Source organism: Phoca vitulina, unplaced genomic scaffold, assembly GCF_004348235.1.
Source record: "Phoca vitulina isolate PV1807 unplaced genomic scaffold, GSC_HSeal_1.0 scaffold41, whole genome shotgun sequence".
Classification (NCBI taxonomy): Eukaryota; Metazoa; Chordata; class Mammalia; order Carnivora; family Phocidae; genus Phoca; species Phoca vitulina.
In genome coordinates this window covers 4,134,087-4,155,962 of record NW_022589744.1, presented here as the reverse complement: position 1 = coordinate 4,155,962, position 21,876 = coordinate 4,134,087, and the positions used below count along the sequence as shown (strand labels likewise).

The 21,876-nt window shown below is 55.5% G+C and overlaps 1 protein-coding gene across 1 annotated transcript in view; it reads left to right on the top strand.

Moving 5' to 3' along the window:
- Positions 1-241: 241 nt before the first annotated feature.
- CACNG4 (calcium voltage-gated channel auxiliary subunit gamma 4) overlaps positions 242-21,876 on the top strand; it is a 57,407-nt gene continuing 35,772 nt past the window's right edge. The window contains exon 1 of the mRNA XM_032429521.1: positions 242-510. Coding sequence (XP_032285412.1) covers positions 291-510 — 220 coding nt within the window. The 5' untranslated portion in view covers positions 242-290. The remainder of the gene's footprint in view (positions 511-21,876) is intronic.

Genomic DNA, 21,876 nt, shown 5'->3' with positions numbered 1-21,876 from the left:
GCGGGCCGAGCCGGGAGGGCGGGCCGAGAGGGAGGAGCCCCCGGCCTCCGCCGCCAGCCCGCCCGGCGGCCCGCGCAGCCCTCACTCGCCGCCGCGCCTCGGAGTTTGAGCCCCGGCGGGGGCCCGCGCGCAGGCACGCCCGGGGCGCGGGGTCGGAGAGCGCAGCGCGGCGCCGCCCCCCGGCCCTCGGCCCCCCCAGCCCCGGCGCCCCCGGAGCGGCGCGCGGAGGGAGGAGGGCGGGCGGGCGCGGCGGGCCGGGCCGGCGGGCGGCGGACTATGAGGCGCCCACCATGGTGCGATGCGACCGCGGGCTGCAGATGCTGCTGACCACGGCCGGAGCCTTCGCCGCCTTCTCGCTCATGGCCATCGCCATCGGCACCGACTACTGGCTCTACTCCAGCGCGCACATCTGCAACGGCACCAACCTGACCATGGACGACGGGCCCGCGCCCCGCCGCGCCCGCGGCGACCTCACCCACTCGGGGCTGTGGCGGGTGTGCTGCATCGAAGGTACGGCCGGCCCCGGCACCCACCCACCCCGCAGCACACACACGCACACGCACACGCACACCCTGCCCGGGGTGCCGGCCGGGAAGGGGGTGGGCGCGGCACTGGCTTCGCGCGACACACAAAGGAGCCGGAGCGAGCGGGCGGGTCCCCTCGCGGCCAGCTGTGCACCAGCTCGGGGTCCCTCAAAGCGATCCCACAAACTCCACGCACACGCACACCCCCTCGCACACAGACACAATGAAACACCCCGAAACTCACGGGCGCGCGTGCAGCCCGAGACCGGAGCGATCCCGAGGGGCCGCGCCGGAGCCCCCGGGGGAGGTGGAGGATGGCGTGGGGGCGGGAGGAGGCTGGGGTTGGGGGGAGCGGACCGGAGAGGAGGGGAGGGAGGAGGGGGAGGGGTTGCTTGGCAACCGGTGTCTGTGCGATTGCTATGGGAACTGGCCATCCTGGGGCGGGGCCGGCCGGGGGCGGGGAGCGCCGGGGCCGCTCCTCGCTCGCTCCAGGCCCGGGCCGAGGGGTGGGGGTGGGGGCCGGGCTCCGAGCGGCTCCGGGCGAGCGGGGTCGCCGGAGCCTGACGCCGCCCAGACCCTGCTCCACCGCCTACTCTTCCATGGGGCCCCGGCCCGCTGCTCCCTGCTCGGTGGGGAGGGAGGGGTGCGTCACCGAGACTCCCCCCCCCACCCCGACTCGGGGAGCAAGCCCTTCGTCGCGGTCCCTCGACAGGGAGGCTGCGGGAGACCTCGGCAGGACACCGGAGTGCGCAGAGGCGACCCGCGGACCGACAACTGCCTGGGAGGGGCGTGGCCGCCCCGTCGGGGCAAGAGGGGCGGGGCGCTGCGCCCCCCAGATGCGCGAGGAGGCCGTGTAGTGGGTGTTGTAAGGTTGGAACGCCTCTGGGGGCCGGGATTGGGTGTCCCGGGACCGTGGGGACCGCTCCCTCTGCGGGAGGGGCCCGGACGCCTCCAGTGGCTCAATGCGCCCGACTTCAGCGCCTCCCGCCCGCCCTGCTGCGGAACTGGAACTAACAGGTGGCTGTGGAGGGGCGGTCTGGTCCCAGCCAGGTTGTGGACGGGGCCTGCCGCTTGGTCTTGGCTTTCAGATTGGAGGAGGGATGGGGAGAAGTTGGCGGAACGTTCCTTTCCGATATCCTTGGACAGAGTTTCCTCTTTCTTTTTCTGTAACCTTTTCCCGTGTGTTAACTCCTCCCCTCCGTTATTCGGGGAGTTCTCCCACACACTCAGGCTTCCTTACTGCAGTTACAGCCCCTGCAAATAGTTCAGCGGCGTTGGAGCTTGGTGGAGGTTGGTAGGGAGCTCTTAAAGAGATTATGGCCCTTTTTCTGGCCGCATTTGGAGGCCTCTAAAAAAAAGGCTTTATAAAGCTGGGTCGGCTCCGCCAGGTTGAACTTGCGCCCTTCCCCTCCTCCTAGACCTGCTCTGGCGGGAATCCTGCCCACCTCTGCCCCCCACACCCTCTCCCAAACGAGGCTGCCTTGCCCTTTGCAATCTGGAGTTTAACGCCAAGGCTAAGCGGAGTCTTGGAGGAGCGGGCATGTGCAATCAATAGTTTGGGAAACACAGCCACACAAAGGATCGGTGGGCCCACGATCACACCCTCCCCTTTTCTTTTGAAAAACATCATTTCTGGTGTGCAACTGCTCAGATCACGAACACCTACTCTTCTCATCTGGAGAATGTACCCACGTCACTACCTGCCACAGCACCTGAATTAGACACAGAAGAGGGGCTGCAGAGCCCCCATGTTCTGCCTCACAGGCTCTGCGTGGCACAGTAAGTCATGCCACTGTCACCTCCCAAACGCACACGTGGACCCCAGGCCTCCCAGTTTCCCCGTGGAAATCGGAACTAACTCCTCCACAGCGGCGAGCCTGGCCTCTGCAGAGCAGCTCGAATGCCTCCTTTATTAATTCCTCATCCTAATTAGGACTGATGCTGCACTTAGCATCTAGCCAGCTGCCTGGAGCCATTTGCACCCGGTGTTCATCAAGAGAGCCCCAAGCCGATCTGGGCAGCTGGCTCCGCTGGCGGAGGGAGGGTGGGGAATTGCCATCTGGGGGACTTCACCGCAAGAACTGAGCTGCCTCTGTCATCCTCCCCCCACCCCCCCCCCACTCGAGCTCATGGGTTCTGAGGGCCAAACCAGGCCACATCCAAAGGCTGGAACATCCTCGGACCAACCCAGGGCTGGGAGCGCTGGTTCAGGATTCCTTGTTGTGGCTAGCATCATCCATCCCTGGACCTGGGTGGAAATTGCTGGCAGACCTCGGAGAAGCACAGTCGCCCGACCCCGGTGATGCCTCCACCTGTCAGCGAGGGTCCAGGCCAGGACCCGGACAGCACAGCCATCCCAGGCTTCCCTGGGGCCCTGGTCACCCCAGTGTTGGCTTTGTGTGTAAAATGCATGATTTCCACCTGTTCTCTAGCAAAGTACCCCCAAAGCTTGACATGGGGGAAAAAAAGAAAAGAAAAGATCAAGCCTCTGGGATGAACCTGGGAGAAATCCTGTAGCCGGCCGCTAACAAAGCACTGGTTGTGACGGTGGGACTCGGAAGGGTTTGCTGGCAACTCACAGTGATTCCGTTTCCTGGTTGTCTCCCATCGGTGATGCTGCCGGGGCCCGGAGAGCCCAGCCCTCCGTGTACTGAAGGCATCCCTGCAGTCGGACAGGCCCGCCCCCAGCCGGCCAGGGCTGCCATCACCCCAGCCTCTTTCTGCCCCCCCACCCCGAGCCCCTCTATCGGACAAGCGCTCAGAGCCTGTGCATGTTAGCACATGGCGTGCTCACAGCAGCCCCGAGAGGATGCTGTCTGCACCCCCGTCTGCAGCCGAGGGTACAGAGGCTCAGAGAGGGCAAGGCACTTGCCCAGATGCGCCCAGGTAGGAGGCTGCTGGGCCAGATTTGAGCCTTTGTCTCACTACAAAGCTCTTCCCACCATGTCATCCTGCCCTTTTCCAAACAGCTTCTGGGTTGCCATTAAAAATAGAACCGAGTACTTGACTACCCAGTGGAGCCTAGCTCTGAGGTTGGGCTGACAGCAGCATGAAGCCATTCAGAAGTGAGAATGTATAGGTGATGCCCAAATTGCATAACATACTCTCTCTCCCCTCCCCTTCCCTCCCCTCTCCTCCCCTCTCCTCCCCTCTCCCCTCGCTCCTCCTTTCTCTTCTCTTCTCTTCTCTTCTCTTCTCTTCTCTTCTCTTCTCTTCTCTTCTCTTCTTTCTCTTCTCTTCTCTTCATCTATTTCTGCCTCTGTTTCTGTTTCTGTCTCTCTCTCTCTCTCTCTCTCTTCTACCACGTTCTGGACTAGCCCATCCCCATCACCATCAGTCTCCTGCTCCCTCCCTTCCCAAGCCCACCTCATTCTTTCTTTGTGTCTTTGGTGACACTCAGCCCAAAGCTGGGGACACAGGAAAGAAGTCATAAATCTTTGTGGACTTTTCTATCATAGGTATCACCAACCAGCATTTGTTCAATCTCTAATGCATTTTGCAATTAGGCAAGGTATAGAACGTAAGCAAGCATTATGGAGCATGTACTATGTGCTGGGAACAGAAGACCTCGTGTAAACATAGGAGGGGAGGAGACTGTGGGCCCAGAAGGCCCCAGCTTATGTCAGCCTGCCAAAGCCCCCACGCCCACTGTTAGCTCCGGAGTATTCGCTGGGGCCGCTGGAGGCCAGGGTCCGTGAGGGACCCACCTCCCTCACCTGGGCAACATCTCTCACACCAGTATACCCAGACTTCATTCACACCATGGCACACAGAGAAAAAGAAACCATTAGTACTGCACCCTGGGGCCAGGGGAGAGAGAAGACAGCCACCAGGGACTACCCGGGGGCTCCAGTCGGCCCAGGCCCTGCCCAGGCCCCGCCCAGTTGCCCAGAGGCCTGGGGGCGGAGCTTACTCCTCCAGGACCCTTGGAACCCTTTCTGGGCAGGTGCTGGGCAGTTCTGCCTTACCATGCTCCCAACATAGGACCCTTCAGAGACGTTCTGATTTAAATAATGTCCTTTCCACACCCACTCCACTCCAGGCACTGGGCTGGGGACTTTTCCTGTCTGTGTTTGCTTTCATTTTCTCTTGCAAAAACTCACAGGCAGCCTGTCCAGTCAAACCCAGGTGGGTGGACAGCAGCTACAGCAGGGCGCTCCGAGCTAGTCACCTCACCTGCCGGCTCTCCTTGGCCCTCTGGTGTTGATAATAACAGCCATCACTTAGTGAAGACCTCCGTGCAGGACTATGTTAGTTCATGTCATTGTCAACAACACTTCAAGGTAAATATTAATTATCTGCCTTTCATAGATGTAGAAGATGAGGCTTAAGATGGTCACAGCTCTTGAGTATCAGAGAATGTCTTCGGTCTGGACAGATTAGCCCGGCTTTCCACCAGCCAGAGGATGTCCTTTATTTGAACCACACAGATTTGAGAAGGGGCAAGTAAGGGGGTTGTCTTATTCAGTTTGCGCTGCTGTAACAAAATATGATAGACCCAGTGGCTTAAACAACATTTATTTCTTAGAGTTCTGGAGGCTGGAAGCCCAAGATCAAGCACCAGCCGATTTGGCTCCTGGCTTGTAGGTGGCCCCTTCTCATTGTGTCCTCACAAGGTAGAGTGCAGGCTCTCTGGTCTCTCCTTATAAGGGCACTAATCCCATCATGAGGACCCCCCCCCCACCTCAAGACCTCATCTAAACCTAGTCACCGCCTCCAAAGCCCCACCTCCAAATACCACTGGGGGTTAGAGTGTCAACGTATATGAATTTCGGGGGGACATCAGCATTCAGTCTGTTAGAGGGCTGTTCTCCCTTCCTGTCCCTGCTCCCTAACTGGTACTCACTCTCTAGTCACTCAGGAAGGGGCCCTGGCAGTCCCTTCTCCTGTCCACCTTCCCTTAATGCCCTGGTTCTTCACTGCTTTCTCTCTTCTTGTAAGAAAAAACCAGGTCCTTTTAACTGGACCCGATTGACTTAGTGAGGAGAAGCTGGGGATCCTGGCGGTCTGATTTAAGGACCTCACCACAGAGCCGGCTTTGGAGGACCCCCATGTGAGAGGCTTCAGAAAGGCTCAGTAGGAAAGCAGCAGGTCTTTAAAATAAATCTCCTGGGCACACACATCTCTCTGTGTGCCATGGTGTGAATGAAGTCTGGGTATACTGGTGTGAGAGATGTTGCCCAGGTGAGGGAGGTGGGTCCCTCACGGACCCTGGCCTCCAGCGACCCCAGCGAACAGATGGGGAGACTCGAGATTTTCGGGCTATAGTCAAAGAAGGGCAGCGGAATCATCAGATCCAGAGTCTCAGAGGTGAGGGAAGCAAAGAATGGCATAGCCAAACTAGAGCTGTGGAAGAGAGCCTGGTGGGCCTGAGGGGAGGGGCCTAGCTGATCTGGAACATTCCTCCCATTTCTGACTTTCTGCTATAGAAGCCCCAGAGAGTCCCTTGCCGCCAGCCTCTAGGTTGAATCAGGTTCATGTGGCCGTGACATGGGCCAGCAGGAGGGGTTGGGCGGGGTGGGGGTGGGGGCTCCTCCAGCTGGAAAAACCTCTGAGATTACTTCGTTCAGTGGCTCTCGACCTTTTTTCTGCTAAGACACACACAGAAAGGCTATAAGTCACTGATCTGCCGGGCCTGCTTCTATTCATTCATTCATTCATTCATTCATCCATTCACTTATTCGTCATTCCATACATATTCACTGAGCCCCTGCTCTATGTCAGACGCGTGAGGCTCTTAGTCACAGCGGTGGATGGGACAGACTCGGTCCCTGCTCTCCCGGAGCCAACATTCTCATGGGGTAGCTGACACTTCCAGGTCCTGATGAGGGTTAGGACAGACACAGAGCAGAGGTGTGCTGGGAGAGGCTGGGGAGGGTTGCCATTGGTCAAGAGGACAGGAAAGAGCTGTTGGAGGACTGGAGGAAGACCTTCCAAGAAGAGGAAAAGGCAAGCTGAGGCTCTGAGGCAGGAAAGGCTGGGCAGGGCTCCAGCACCCGCATGGGGGTCCCGGAGAGGCTTGGAGGTCAGGATCAGGGTCAGTGCTTTGAGGGGTTTGGGCCAGGGGAGTAAAGTGATCTGACTTATGATTTTAGAAGAGCCTCCGGCTGCACATGGAGAGTGGAGACTCTGGAAGGTAGAGGAGGCCACCAGGAGACCAGACTGGAAGCCTGGGGCTAATGGGTGGCAGCAGAGATGGCGAGACGTGGTGAGAAGGACAGGCAGGAGGAGGTGAGGAGTCAAGGGTGACTGCCTGGATCTGGGGCTACGGTGGCTGCGAGACGGCGGGGCCATAGCCGAGTGGGGAACACGGAGGAAGGAGCGGGAACAGGAAAGGAAATCAAGCATGTACCCATGGGGGTTCCAAAGTTTGGCGTGACCACCCAATGTGCCCGCCGCCAGAAGTCATGCTGAGAAGTACCGAGGAGGGTAACTCGGGAGGATCACCCTAAGTCCTCACGGTCCCGAGTGTTTGGATTCATCATCAACTGCCCGTCACAACAGGACAGGGTTTGTCAACATCAGGACACCGACATTTGGGGCTGGGTCCTTCTTGGTGGCTGGGGCTGTCTTGGGCGCTGTAGGCTGTTTAGTGGCATCTCCGGCTTCTGCGTACTAGAAGCCAGGAGCATCCCCCTGCTGCCAAGCTGTGACAACCAAAAATACTCCCAGATGTCCCCTGGGCATGGTGGGGGGGGGTGGAGTGGGGAGGCAAAATCAGCCCCCTGTGGAGAACCTCTGCTCTAAGGGAAGCAGCATGTAGGTGGGGGGGTAGGGGAGGACCCGATTCCTGGCAGCTGGAAGGAGCTCCCCTCTCTTCTTGTTCCTTCAAGAAAACACGTGAGGAGAGCAGCTCTACGGATAGGGGGACCTGGCGTCTGCTTTCGGTGACTGGTGGCATAAGTGGTCACTTCCATTCCCTTCTTAAGAGTAATGACTCAAAAAAAAAAAAAAAGAGTAATGACTCGCAGGTGACCCAGCTCACCCCCCGCCAGTGACACCCCAGCGTGTGTCCACACTGGGGATGAGAACTGCTGATGGGGCCTGAGCCTCACACTCTGCAGGCAAAGGAAACTCAAGGCCAGGGAGGCAAAGTGACTCATCCAAGGTCACACGGCTCGTTGGTAACAGGGAGCAGAAGGGGGTGTGGGGGCTGCCTGGTTAGGGCTTCCTGGGCATAGCCTCCCCTCAGGTGGGCACCGGGAAACGCAGGAAGATGAAGGGAGCTCACTCCCTCAGGGCCTTTCTCTGCCACAGCTCATCAGCTCCATCACAGTTAACCCACAAACACACACTCAGACCAGCCAGGGTCCTCCAATAAGGACGCGTGTCCCTGGGATCGGCTTCAGCAAGAGAACGCACTGGTTTTAACCCCAGCGCCATGCCCAAGCCCCCCCCGCAATTCTTGCTCTTCACCCCTATGGCGTTCTGGGAGGTGCTGATGAGACTGTCTCTTCCGAACTGCGAGTCAGGACATGGTACCAGACGAGGGACATTCCTTTTCTAACGTAACAATTTCTTTATGTGAAAACCTTTTCAAAGCTGTGAAAATGACATCACATGATTTTACTCTATTTAGTTCTTCCTCCAACCAAAAAAAAGAGAAAGGAAGAAAGGGACGAGATTTAAAAAAAAAAAAAAGTAGAGGAGGCATTGGGTCAGAAGTAGAAATAAGGGCAGGAAAATAAGAGGATGGTTGAGTTCGATGAGCCCGCAAAATGCATGCTGCAAAGGTTGGCCGTGTTGCTAGAGACGGGCCACTGCTTGTCTCTGAGCTTCCCGGGGCTGGGACGGAGAGGGGAGCATGACCAAATGTGAGGAACCCCATGTGCAGGAAATCACTGCTCAAGAGAAGCCTGATTGTCTCTGATACAGAGGCCTGGGAGAAATGTATTCCCTGTCTCCTTCTATCGCATTAAAATAGACTCTGTTGAAAAGGCAGCATGGGCTGCAGGCAGGAGGCCAGGTTTTCAGTTCAAATCCCAGCTTTCCCAGGTAAGCTGTGCAGCTTGAGGCAGGTTCCTTAACCTCCCTGAGTTGTTGTTCACATACCTGGAAAATAAGATAATGAAGCAACAAATGTGAAAGTGCCCAGCGCACACCTACAGAGTAGGTGCTCCCCAAACGGAATGCTTGGTAGGACAACACTGGGGGGACTCAGGAGTGCCCCTGGCCTCTGTATGCCAGGAGCTTCCCAGGTGTAGGCCTTGCCCCTTTGCATTTCAAGGGCTCTGCGATTTCTCTGCTGTGTCAGGACAGGGCTGGGGGCCAGACGACCCTGTGAGGGAAGCTCTAGGGTCTTTGGAAGCTCCAGTAACTCCCCTGGAAGCCAGGCTCTGCTGGCTCAAAGATGGCAGACTATGACGCCATACGCAGCCATGCCTGGCCTTGATTCTACTGTCCTGGAGCCAGGATGGGGCCTGGGAGCCGCCCTGTTGGGGTGCTGGGTCAGGAGAGTCCTCTGATTGTTTTTGCTCCCTAAACATCAGGATCTATCGCCTCACTTCCACCCCTCTCCCCGACTTCCAACCATCCTTCAAGCCAACCTCCCCCCCGAAACCAACCCCAGCTCTTCCGTTGAGCTCCCGGAGGATTTATGCCCAGCCGCAGAGCTCGTACACTGGCTTGTAGGGCTTGGGATTTTCATTTTTTTTAAAGATCTTATTTATTGATTTGAGAGAGAGTGGGGAGAGCACAGAGGGAGAGTGAAAGGGAGAAGCAGACTCCCCGCTGAGCAGGGAGCCCAATGCGGGGCTCGATCCCAGGACCCCGAGACCATGACCAGAACTGAAGGCAGATGCTTAACCGACTGAGCGCCCCCGGCGCCCCCAGGGCTTGGGATTTTAACTGGAGCTGCTCTCACCCTTCCCCTGCCTATCCCTCCCCTCCCCCACCTCCGAGGATTACAGACCTGAAGCCAGGTCCCTCCTGTCGTGACATCCACCCTTCTGTGCCTCCTACCACACCAAGCCCACAGGGGCAGAGGTATTCCCAAGTGCTGTTTAGGTGTCCCTCCTCCTCCCTGGCCATTGCCCCTGTCTCTGAGAGTGCGGGAAGGCCACGGGGAAATTCTTGACTCAAGCCCAGCTCCAGAGCTTGGGAGAAAACCCACTAGCTAAAGCTGGTCAGCCTCCCTGGCTCACCTGCCATCACTCCCTCCTGCCCCCCACCCCGGGGAGAGAGGCAGGGCGGGATGCCCACCCCAACTCTCTCTCCCAGCCCCCACCAGCCCACACGGAAGCATCGGACACCCGGCCCTGAAGTCACGCGGACCTGGGTTTGAGTCCAGGCTCTGTCACTCATCAGACAAAGTACTCAGCCTCTCTAAACGTCCGTCCCTTCACGGTGAGACAGCCCCTGGGATCACTGTGAAAGTGTCGTGAGTAAACCTCACGCTTACATGCAAAGGGTTGTGTGCAAAATAACCTTCGAGGTGCGTGGCATCTTGTAGATATTCACGGCGGGATTGCCTTCTCCCTGGCTCCATGTTTCCGGAACCTTGGAAATTTTCCCAGAAGAAAAAAGTTGCTCCACCTTTGCAGCCAATTTGAGCAGGGCCCCGGGTCAGCTCCCTGGCCCCCAGGGTCTGGGGAAGGAAGACACTGAGCCTCTGCGGGGATGTTTGGGCCAGCGGAGAACACGGGGCTGTGTCATCATCTCTCAGGGGCAGAACCGCTCGGAGCGGCTTCTGTGAGCCATAAAATCAGAACCTGAGGGCTCTCAGTTAGGAGTTGAAATAGGGTCTAGCACCAAGGCAGTGCCCAGGGCGGTGACGGCGGCCACCCAGGCCGAGGGGCCCCCCACCCCATCTCCTGGTACTGAGGCTGCTGCTGCGAACTGCGGTGTGGCGGGACCTGGGCTGTGATAGAGGAGGACGGGGTGCTGGGCTGTGGAAACATCAGAACGGGGCTCAGGAGACCTGTGGCCTGATCCCAACCCTGCCACTGACCATCTGAACCGTCTTTTGCTTATCCCTCAACCTCCTAGAGCCTCGGTTTGCTTGTTTGGCGAATTGGCAAATGATACCTGTCCTTCCCTCCATCCTTCCCTTCATCCTCCATTCTTCTTCCATCCTTCATCCCTTTATCCCTCCATCCTCCCTCCTCCCTCCATCCCTCTCCCTCCACCCTCCTCTCTCCCTCCTCCCTCCACCCTCCTCTCTCCCTCTCCCTCCATCCTCTTCCTTCCATCCTCCTCTCTCCCTCCATCCCTTCCCTCTCCCTCCATCCTCCCCTTTCCCTCCTCCCTCCATCCCTTCCCTCTCCCTCTCCCTCCATCCCTCCTCTCTCCCCGTCCCTCCTTCCCTCTTTCATTCCTCCTTCCTCCCTCTCTCCTTCCGTCCTCCTCTTCCTTCCCTTCTTTCTCCTCCTTCCCTCTTCCCTGCATCCTCCCTCTGTCCACCCTCCCCGCAGGGTTATGGGATTATGCAGTGAGAAGGTACTTGGGAAGGTGCTGGTGAGGCCCAGCGGCCGCTCCCACAGAGGCACTGCAGAGGGGACAGGACTGCAGGCTGCTGTTCTTGGAAACACGTGGGCTTGGCCTCTCATCACCCTGACACCTTGGCAAGGAACCCCATGCGGGCAGTGGCCTCCCATGTCAGATGTGCTCTTGCTGGCCAGTGTGGTCTCTCCTCAAGAGAATCAGCTGCGACTCCTCTCCCACCCACTCGATGCTTAGCTCAGCCCCCGGCAAACATTGCGAGCCTGCTTGGCGCCCAGCACAGTGCCGGCCACCACAGAGACCAGACGAAAGCCACTTCCCTGCAGGAGCCCTACCAGGTTCACCCCCGGAACACACCCGCTGCTTCCCCACCACTTCTCCCCACCTGGCTCCCAGCCTCTGTCATCTCTCACCCCGATGCCCCATGCAGGGTCCTGACTGATGTCCCTGCTCTCTCTCCTGCCCCCCAACCCATGCCAGCCCCTCACTCACAGCCAGAAAGATCTTATAAAACTATAATCAGATGACATCATTCCCCAGCTTGACACCTTTTGATGGGACCACAACCCATTTGTGATAAAGTCAGGCTCATTCCCTGATCCATGAAACCCTGCAGATGTGGCCCCACATACCTCTCCGACATCTCCCACCAAGAGCTTCAGTTTCCAGAAAAAGAGTCAGGGAAGGTGATATCTGAACCAAGTCCAAGCGATGGTTAATAGCACGGGGGCTGGTCAAAGATACGTGCATTTGAATCCTGCTCTACCCTGCATTCCCTGCAACCTTGGGCAAATTCCCCAGCTGCTCTGAGGCTCAGTTTTCTCATCTGTAAAATGGGATACAGTGATAGACACCCCCAGGCAGTGGAGCCATTCCCCAAGACACAGAACCAAGGAGGAGTGGTCTAGGGGGACTGGAGACAGGACAGCTGGACTTCGGATGGGCTGAGTGCACAGGGTGGGGGACCACCCCTCTCTACAGGGATGAGGCAGGGCAGACCCAAAGACACAGGTGTGGGAGTCATCTGCTGGAGGGATGAAAACAGTTCCCCCTTGTGATGGCATGTCAGGCCGTGAATGTGGAACCCCATTGCCTTCGGTTCCCCCACAGGTCAAATGGCACTGTGGCATTTCTATTTTCTGAACTAAAACTAGATAAAAAGCAGGTAAGAGGTTTTCTATTGTTGTTGAGGGTATAAGATCTTGGTAATACAGGAGGTGTTATTGGGATCCTGAAATGTTGGCATTCCTAGTTTGTTTGAGGAGGTGGCGGGGCAGGGGAGAGGTCCAGACAATTTAAAATCAAGACTGTCCTAGAAAAATCCAGACCCCAGTAACAGGTCACGTGCAAAGGCCTCAAAGCGACTATTGTCACCAGGGCTGTATTCACAGGCCGGGGACTTGTGCAGTTGGGACCCCGTCTGTGTGTTCGGTGCTCTGCTGTCACCATCTTTAAATTCTTAATCATTTTTGAATAAGAGGATCTGCATTTCCATTTTGCCCTGGACCCCGTAAATGACATAGCCTCTCTCGAGTATCCTTCTGCCTCGAGAAGAGCCTTTGTTGAGAAAAATGGGATGGAGAAGCTGGTACCGGAGGGTCCTGAGGTTGCGCAGAAATTGGCGGCTGGAGTGGGGAGTGGAGCTGGGTGCTGGAAGCAGACCTCACCTCTCTCTTTTGTCCAAGGGATGGCCACCAGCTCTACACAAGGCCAGGGGCTGCCTCGGAGAGCAGTAGGACCTAAAACTCTGTCACCGTGAAGCATTTGTGGGGTGCCTACTGAGTGTGCCTGGCTTCGTGCTGGGCTCGGTGGGTACAGAAGGTTCTCGGGGAACTTACCCTCTGGTTCCGGGGAACCCAGAGGAGACAAGGCGGCCACATACAACGGTGCAGGGCGTGGAGAGCTCCAGAGCATACCTGGCTGTCCGGGACTCCTCCTGGGGGCCCTAACAAGACCTGTCTCATAGGGCCGGCAGGAGGATCAAGAGGAAAACACACGCAGGGTTCCACACACATCTGCTTCGCCACAGACGTGCAATACACAGCGGCTGTATGAGGGGCCTCGTGGAGAAAGGTAGCGCATGGGGGGGGGGGTGGGGGAGGAGGGCGCAAATCCCCTGGTGAGGGGGGTCTGAGCCCAGGCTCTGCCTCCCCTAACTGTGGGGCCACCGGCCAATCATTCCACGTGTCTGTCGAGCCCCTTTTGCTTTTTGGCAAAATGGGGTGTTAGCAACAACCTACAGTGCAGATTTGCTCACAGGAGCCGAGATGAGATATGTCCGTGCTTAGCTCGAGCCAGGAATAAAGGGTCCAGTGCCTGGTAGTCAGTGTCCTTTACTAACCCAGAGAACGCCCTGCACGTGGGACGGTGGGAAGGGGTCGCACCTGTGAGGATGGGTCTCAGAGGAAGGGAGACTTCAGCAAGCCCCCGGCCCCCCGCCCAAACCACAAGCAAGGGAAAGCACTGAGATCCCTGAAGACTCCCCGGGGACATTTCAGGACACGCAGGCTCCCTTCCAGGGACCGGACGGTCCGGCCAAGGCCGTGTCACCAGCTCATCTCTGCCACGCAGTGGGGGAGGACGGCCCGCGCTCGCTTCCGGCCCTCGCTCTGAAAAGCCCGATAACAAGCGCACATTGACGGCCGGGTTCCCCTGGGCGAGCATGCTCTTCCCGGCTCGCATCTGAGCCCTCGCCCGATACATTTTCTCGCTTCAGCAATTTGGCATGTCATACAAAGGGGCTCTGATTTTTCCTGATGTCCAGCTCCTCTTGCATGAAAAATAGCTTTTGTTGTCTTTCTGCCCACGGATTCCTGCGTGTGAGTCAAGGCCAGATGCCTGGTGGGTGAAGAGTCCCGTTTGCTTAGCCGTGTGCGGGGTCTCCCTTCTTCCACCTTGGTGGCCCTTTGTGGCCTGTGGCCCCTGAGGTTCAGTCTTTCCGGCAGTTGCCTGCTGGCCCCTGGCCTGTCCCCCCGCCTTTGCTCTGGTCAGTTCGTCTCCCCACTGGGTGGCTGTGTCCCAAGGGTCCTTGTTGGGGTTGTAGCCAACTCCCACTGTCCCACCATCACCCCACCCACCCGGCCAACCCATAGGTCTCCTTCCACGAGTGTCCGTGAAACCAACGCGTTTTGTTATTCCTACCTCCCAATCTTCCCTCCCTCCTTCCTTCCCCCCCCACCTCCCTCCCTCTCTTGCTTTCTGCCTTATATTCCTATTTCTTCCCCTTTCCCTTTGTTCTGTGCCATATTCAAATCACACAAACCCTCTCCTGCTTCCTGTTCAAGGCAGACTTTTTGAAAGTTCTTGAGGCACTTACTAGATAAAAATGTATTATCTTAAGTCTGTGATTATTAGAAGGTTTATTAAACATGGGGAGAATTCTATTAAGTAGCAAATTGAGTGAGTCAAAAACCCATAGATGTGGAACCTCTAAAGGTCATCTGGTACAAAATAGGAATATGGCTATGATTATTCTATGAGGCCAGGAAAAAAAATTGGAAGGAAATTCACCAAAATGTTAAAATGGTGGTCATGGGAACCATGCAAGATTTCTTTGCTCTCCTTCTATCTTTTTCAGATTTTCTGTTATGTTAGTGGGGGGGGGGGGGGAATAGAAGCTTGATATTTAAATTTAAAAAGCATTGGGGGGGGCACCTGGGTGGCTCAGTCAGTTAAGCGTCTGCCTTCGGCTCAGGTCACGATCTCAGGGTCCTGGGATCGAGTCTTGCATCGGGCTCCTTGCTCAGCGAGGAGTCTGCTTCTCCCTCTCCTTCTCCCTCTCCCTCTGTGATCTCTCTCTCTCTCTCAAGTAAATAAATAAAACCTTTTTTAAAAAAATAAAATAAAAAATAAAAAGCACTAGGGCCTGTCTCCAGTCCTCAGACAGATGAATGGGTGTGTAGGTTCATTCAGCATTGACGGTATTTGTTCTCTTTATTCTTAAATGCCTCCAGGAGCGTGCTCCCCGGCATCACGCCCAGTCACCTTTTGTCGGTGTTTTATTACAGGCCACCCCTGACTTATAACCAAATTGATTCCTGGATGAAAGCCTCTATGAGCCGTCCACAGGCGAATTATTGTTTCCTGTAAGCACAAATTACACACTGGGTTTGCATTCCTAGAAATCCATCTCATACCATCAAAGTACCCAAACTGACCACAAAAGTAAATGAAAAGAAAATAAAACCCAGATAGACGCTCCTACACACTTTTCTCCCATATGTAAAACTAAGTACTTCATATAAAAGCTGCATCATGAAATGTTCCTTTGGGGGAATTTTTCTGCCTGAGCCAGACTGGCCCACGTTTCTCGAAATAGGAAATCCAGTGAAGTTTGAACAGAAATTTCTTTCCTTTTTTTTCCTTTTCTTTTCCGAAAAATCTCATCTCCCTGTGGCAAGTTTACGCATGCTTTGTGGCACCAAAAAAAAAAAAAAAAAAAAAAAATCCTCAAACGCTTTAAAATAACGGGTTCTTCGGTCTCGGATTTTTTTCCATTGCCAATTCCGTTCGTGTAAATTGTTTAGAAAAAGGCTTTGCGTGGCGAATACTGGAGGAAAGGCAGTTCCCACTGTGATCTGGACCAGCACCACTTTGCCCTTCGGGGCAGTGAGTCAGTTGACCCTTCAGATGCCCGGTGATGCTGAGCTGTCAACGCCCAGGGGTCCCTGTGGCCAGATGCTCATTAGAGCTGCTTTCAGCGGGCCTTAGCGAAGACAGCCGTGCAGGCCGCCGTGCAGAGGCAGACGTGAGGTCCCAAGCCCAGCGGCTGTGGTGGAGATGCCCAGTCTTACATGGGAGGGTTCTTCGTTGATGCCCATCAAAATCGCTGGGCCTCTGATGGTAACGTTTGTTCCTTCTCGTTCAGTCCTTCCCGAAGCCGAAAACAAAGCACTCATCTTCGCCCTTAAAAGCCCTTCATGTTCTCGCAAGTGGTGCTTATGTCCACCCTTAGTTCTCCCATCTCTGAAGGATCGGGAAGGAAATTTTCCTGTTTTGTTTTGGTTGTTTTGTTTGTTTTTAAACCTGGTGGTTTTCTCTAGACCATTTCTGGCTTTCAGTCAACCAGCCTTCGTAGGGTGCCTGTTGGTGCAAAGCACTGGGCAGGGGGTGGTGGGGAGGGGAGGAACTGCAGGAGACCCTCCCCACTTCTCAGAGGTGGGTTGTTGAGTTGCCCACGAGCAGGTAGGTGCCCAGGCCAGCCCGCCCCGCCTGACGGTGCCCTTGTCCCCCAACACCCTCACCTGCTGATCCATCCCACACACCCCTGCCCACTTCTTTGCGTAGGGTCCAAATTACGAATTTTTTTTTTTTAAATAAGAGTGAATATCTAGTGAGCACTCACTGTGTATCAGGCACTAAATGTATTATTTCCAGAACCTTCCATATGGTATCTCATCATCATAACAGCTCTGATTTAGTGCTATTTAAGTAGTTATTTAATGACCATTGGTTAATCAGGTATATTACAGAGGGAGAAGGAGAGAGAGTGAGCTAACACTCACACGGCGCTTGCTACGTGCCAGGAACTGTCCCAAGCACTTAATTATATATTGATTTAGTTAATCCTCACCCGCCCCGTGAGGCAGGTACTATCACCACTTCTACTGTAGAGATGGGGAAACTGAGGGATGGAGAAATTAAGTTACCTGCCCCAGAGGCCCCAGAGCCGACAAGTGGTGACAACAGAATTCAGACTCAGGCAGTCTAGCTTCACATCACCTCCTCTTCATTTTCGAGCTACAACTTCTGAAAATCGCTAACGTGCAGGCACTTGGCGTGGTGCATCCCCTCCTTACAGCACCGCACGAGCAACCCTTCCCCTGTGGGGGGCGGAGATGCTAAGGCAGGCTCAGGCCAACAGGTACACCCAGGCGTCTGCCTCCAAAACCTGCTTCCAGCTCTTTCTACAGCCCCATGCAAAAAAACTGTCCCCTGCCTGCCGCATGTCGAGAAAGAGGAGCAGGCTTAGTCGCCCTGAGGAGAGGCGGTCGGGTGGCTCTGTGTCCTGCAAATATCCCAAACTGTCCATAATGACACGAGGAACCTAAGGGCCCAAATGCAGGCTGCTGTGCTGCTGGTGGGGAGGGGGGGCTGGATGACAAGAGAAAAGGATGCAGCTCCGCCATTAGCAGCTGCTGGCTGTGAGCCAGGCTGGCTCGGCAGGCTTCTCGGAAGAGGTGGGCACAGCATCGTGACCAGAACAGAGCACGATGCTGGGCTCTGAGTCTGACTCATGCAGCCCAGAGAGGAAAGATTCTGCTGTCAGACTGAAGGCGGCTCTTAAGATCGGGGGCTCTTGGCAGAGAAGGTGAAATGCATTCTGCTCAAGACAGCTCCTTGAAGGAGGCATTAACCATACCCTTCAAAGCCCCAGAACCCACGTTTTGCAGGGGATGCCACCTGTCAGTACACTTTCACACCCAGATCCCAGGTGTTGGCACTCACGTGCTCACTCCCAGCTCACAAGAAGCACATAGAAGAACAGAGTCTGATCATACTGTATGCTTCCATTCCTATCAAGTTCAAATGTAGGCAGGACTAATCCAGGGCAATGGAAGTCAGCAGCATGGCTCCCCTTTGTGGAGAACCGACTGGAACGGGGCAAGAGGGAGCCCCCGGGCATGTGTGGGACCACGTTCTATATCCTGATCTGGCTGGTAGTTGCATCAGTGTAGAGATACGTTCATCGAGCTGCTCTCTGTGTATTATCCTCAATAAAAATTAAAAACAGACAGGGGCACCTGGGTGGCTCAGTCAGTTGAGCGTCTGACTCTTGGCTTAGGCTCAGGTCGGGGTCTCAGAGTCGTGGGATCGAGCCCCAAGTCGGGCTCTGTGCTCAGCACTGAGTCTGCTTGATATTTTCTTTCTCTGCCTCTGCCCCTCCCCACTACTTGTGCTCACTCTCTCTCTCTCTAAAAGAAATAAATCTTTTTTTAAAAAAAACTTACAAACAGACAAATACAGGTCTGGGGTGACAAAGGCCCCCAGGTGGCCTGTCACCAGTCCTCACCTGCCGCCATCGATCCCCACCTGCTGGCCCATGTTTTCTTCAATTCTAGTCAATCCCTCAAATACTCATTGGGAATGTGGGCACCTAGCCTGTGCTAAGTTCTGAGGACTCAGTGATTCGGTTCATTTATTCTTCCCTTCAGCCATGATTTTTGCATCCAGCCTTTTGGGAATGCTGCTCGGCCGGCTAGAGGAAAAAGACTTTCCTGTATCAGCGGGTGGCGTGATTGGGAGCTGACGAGACCTCCCGCTTGGGCATGCCTCCCGAGCCGTAGTCTCTCACGGAACTCTCTCCACCCCACAGAGACGTGGGTTCTGTCGGCCTCAGACGGTAGAACTGGGGAGGCAGAGTTTGAACTTGCATTGTGCACTCTTCTGGTCACGATGCTGTACCCACCTCCTCTGAGGGGAGTCTGAGCCCACCCCAGGGCTGCTCTGGTTATTGGGCCCGAGTATGTGCGGGCGACCAGCTGAGTGCCCGTCTCACCCCACACGGGCCTCGTCCTTATGGAGATGCTCGCCTGAGCCCAGCGCACCTGCTGAGGAGGGGCCAGTCCTAAGCGTAGCAGAAGCTTGGCATGTTTTGGATGAGGAAGGTCTGGCCCAAGGGCCAAGAATGACCTTGCTTCTCTGAAACCGTTCTTGCTCCCAGCCAGGCAACTGTGATTCTCAGAGACCTCTCGTTACCCTGCCTGGGGGAGCCCTCATCCCGCCCCATGTGCCCCTAGTGCCCCGCCAGCATTTCTGAGTCTCCGGCAAATCCATCAAATATTTACTGAGAATTTAAAAACCAGACCCCAGACTGAGTCCTGGACACTCAGGTTATTCATTCATTCAGCATACTCATTCACTGAGTGCCTGCTACTTAACCAAGCAGTGTTCTAGGTGATGGGGGAAGTTTCCTTCACAGCCGTGAGGAAAACAGACAGTGATTCACATAATGATTATATGGTGTCAGAGGACAATAAGCAAGAAAAATCAGGAGAGTGGCCGGGGAGGGCCCCCCTGGGAGGAGGCATTTGAGTAGCCTGGAGGAGGTGAGGAGGTGAGCTTTGGGGAGGTCTCGGGGACAGTCGTGTGGGGCAGAGGGGACAGCAAGCGTCACAGCCCTGTTCGAGCTTGTCTGAGGCCTTAGTGGGTAGAGCAGGGAGAAGGAGATGTCGGTCAGAGAGGGGACCATGGCCACCAGTAAGGACTTGGCCTTTTACTCTGAAGGAAGAAGCACTGGAGAGCACGAAGCAGAGGTCTGACAGGTTCTCACCTGAGTTCCAACAGGATACCCATGGCTACTATGTTGAATTATGTGGGGACTGCCCTTGGCTGGCTCCTAAGTGGGTGGAGAATTCCGGAGAAGCCTGACCTCTGTCAACCTGCGGAAGTCAGGGAAGGCTGCCCAGAGATGGTGACATTGGCTGTGTCCTGCAGAATGTGTAAGAGTCTGCAGTCAGGGGGAACTGACCCTACAGAGAGAGGCACATGCCTTCATTCATTCACCCATTCATTCACTCCTCAACAGACATTTTATTGAGCCACCTGGGTGAAAAATAGAGTTCTGCCCTATTCCTAGAGGAAATGAGTGCCCACTAGGGAGAGCAGAGACAGAGAGACCGCCAAATCCATTACAATTCCGTGTGGAAGTGTGATGATAAATGCATCTTCCAGAAGCTGTAGTCCCACAGGTTGGGGAGAGGGAGACCCTCCGAGGCATAGTGTGTGGACATAGGCGTCTTTCTAGGCAATGGGTCATCTGAGCCCGTTTTGAGAGGTGAACATGAGTTCATTAAGAAAATGAGAAGAAGAGGGTTCTAGGCAGAGTAACAGCATGGCCAAGGTACAAAGCAGGTGTCCAGGCCCTCAGACATTCTGCAATAACTGAGTGCCGACCATGTCCCAGGTCCCGAGCGAGCCACTGCGGATGCACAGAACACAGGGTGTCTTCTGGAATGCTGAAGAAATTTGGGACCACTGAAACAAAAGGTCCAGTAGGAGAGGAGGCCCGGGAGCTGGGGTTGGGGAGAAAGGCAGGGCCGGAGCTTAGAGTCCTTCACACCGTGCTCAGGAGCCTGCATCTGGCCCTCCTGGCAAGAGTTGCTAGTGAAGCGTTCCACTGGGGGTGGCATCCAGGTTCTGACTCGTGTCTTGAGAGCTCACTGTGGCTCTCCTACAGAGGATGGAGCAAGGCTGGAGGCACCGAGATCTGCTAGGAAAATACTGGAAAAGGCCTGACCGGGGGCGATGGGCCCTGGATTAGGACAGTGAGATGGAGCAGAGAGAGAGTGGATATGAGATCCACCTTGGAGACAGACTGGATGTGGGGATACAGAGGGGAGTCCATCACGGCGGGAGGGGGGGGGAGGGGGGGAGGGGCGAGTGGCACCGTACCAAGCAAGACAGGACACCTGGGAAGAGCAGCAGGCTTTGTGAGTGGGGCTGCCGAGGACAGCTCCAGACCAGAGCCCAGGCGCATGCAGGGAACAACAGGGCCTTTACAGGTCGGATCAAACTCTACAAGGCTCTGGTGTCTTAGCTCATTTCTTCACTATTTAACTCTACCCATTTTGCAGATGGGGAGACCAAGGCCCAGCAAGTTGCAGTGAGTGTCCCAAGTGGCAGGGCATGTAAGCAGCAGAGCTGGCCCAGGAATTCGCACAGAGGCAGTCTGGCTCTGGGTATCACGCTCCTGGCCTCCACACTGAGAGGCCACCCTAGGGAGGTCCCCAGCCCCTGGATGCAGCAGAGAGCCGGGAACATCTCCGGGGTGCTGTGAAGAGCCACGCAGGCTGGTACCTGTTTCTCAGCAGGACATGGGTAGCTCTGTACTCCAAGATCCCGCAGATGTGACCCCAGCTCTGTTTCCTGGAAGACCCGCCTGTGGCACCTGCCCCCCCACCCAGCCCTAGTCATGTCTACATCCCTGCAGCAGAGACAACATTGCTGCTCGCTTACTGTCTAGAGACCCCTCGCTATCAACCCTCTAGAGTTAAGCCCTGGCAGACGCAGCACAGAGGCGAGCATGCTTCTGCAGTATGAGTGAGCCTCGAAAACATGGGCAGTGAAAGAAGGCAGCCACAAAAGCTAGGGCTTCCATAACAAAGTGCCACACACTGGGAGGCTTGAACACCAGAAATTCATTGTCTCACCGTTCTGGAGGCCGGAGTCCAAGATCAAGGTGGGGGCAGGATTGGTTCCTTCTGCCCATGTGAGGGAGAATCTGTTCCGTGCTTCCCCCACCCAGCTTCCCCTGGCGGTCTGTGGTGTTCCTTGGCTGGTACACCTCTGTCTTCATCGTCTTGTGGCCTTCTCCCCATGAGCATGTGTCTGTGTCAGATCTTCCCTTCCTATAAAGACATCAGTCCTATCAAATCGGGGCCCACCCTAATGGCCTTCTGAACTGTATCTGCGGTGGCTCTTTCCAAACAAGGTCACATTCTGAGATCCTGGGGGGTTAGAACTTGAACATATGAATTTGAGGAAGGGGGGACACAGTTCAACTCTTCACAGCCTCACACTGTATTATTCCATTTATACGAAGTGTCCAACATACTCATGGAAACAGGAAGCAGATTAATGGTTGCCAAGAGCTCAGGAGACAGGGGAACGGGGGCAACTGCTTAATGGGTACGGGTTTCCATTTAGGATGATAAAAATATTCTAGAACTAGGAAACAGGTTTAGGAAGACTAGGCAACTTGGCTGAGCCCAGAGAGCTACTAAGGGGTTGAAATGAGGTTTGTACCAAAGCTTGTGTTCTTTCGATTACAACGGGGTTGAAATGGAGGTTTCTCCTTGGGCAAGTTGGCTAAGTTCTCTGAGCCTCATCTTCTTTGTCTACAAGATGGAATCGATTGAGCCTCCTCCTTGTCTACCCATGTGAGAATTTAAGGAGATAATGCATGAAAGAA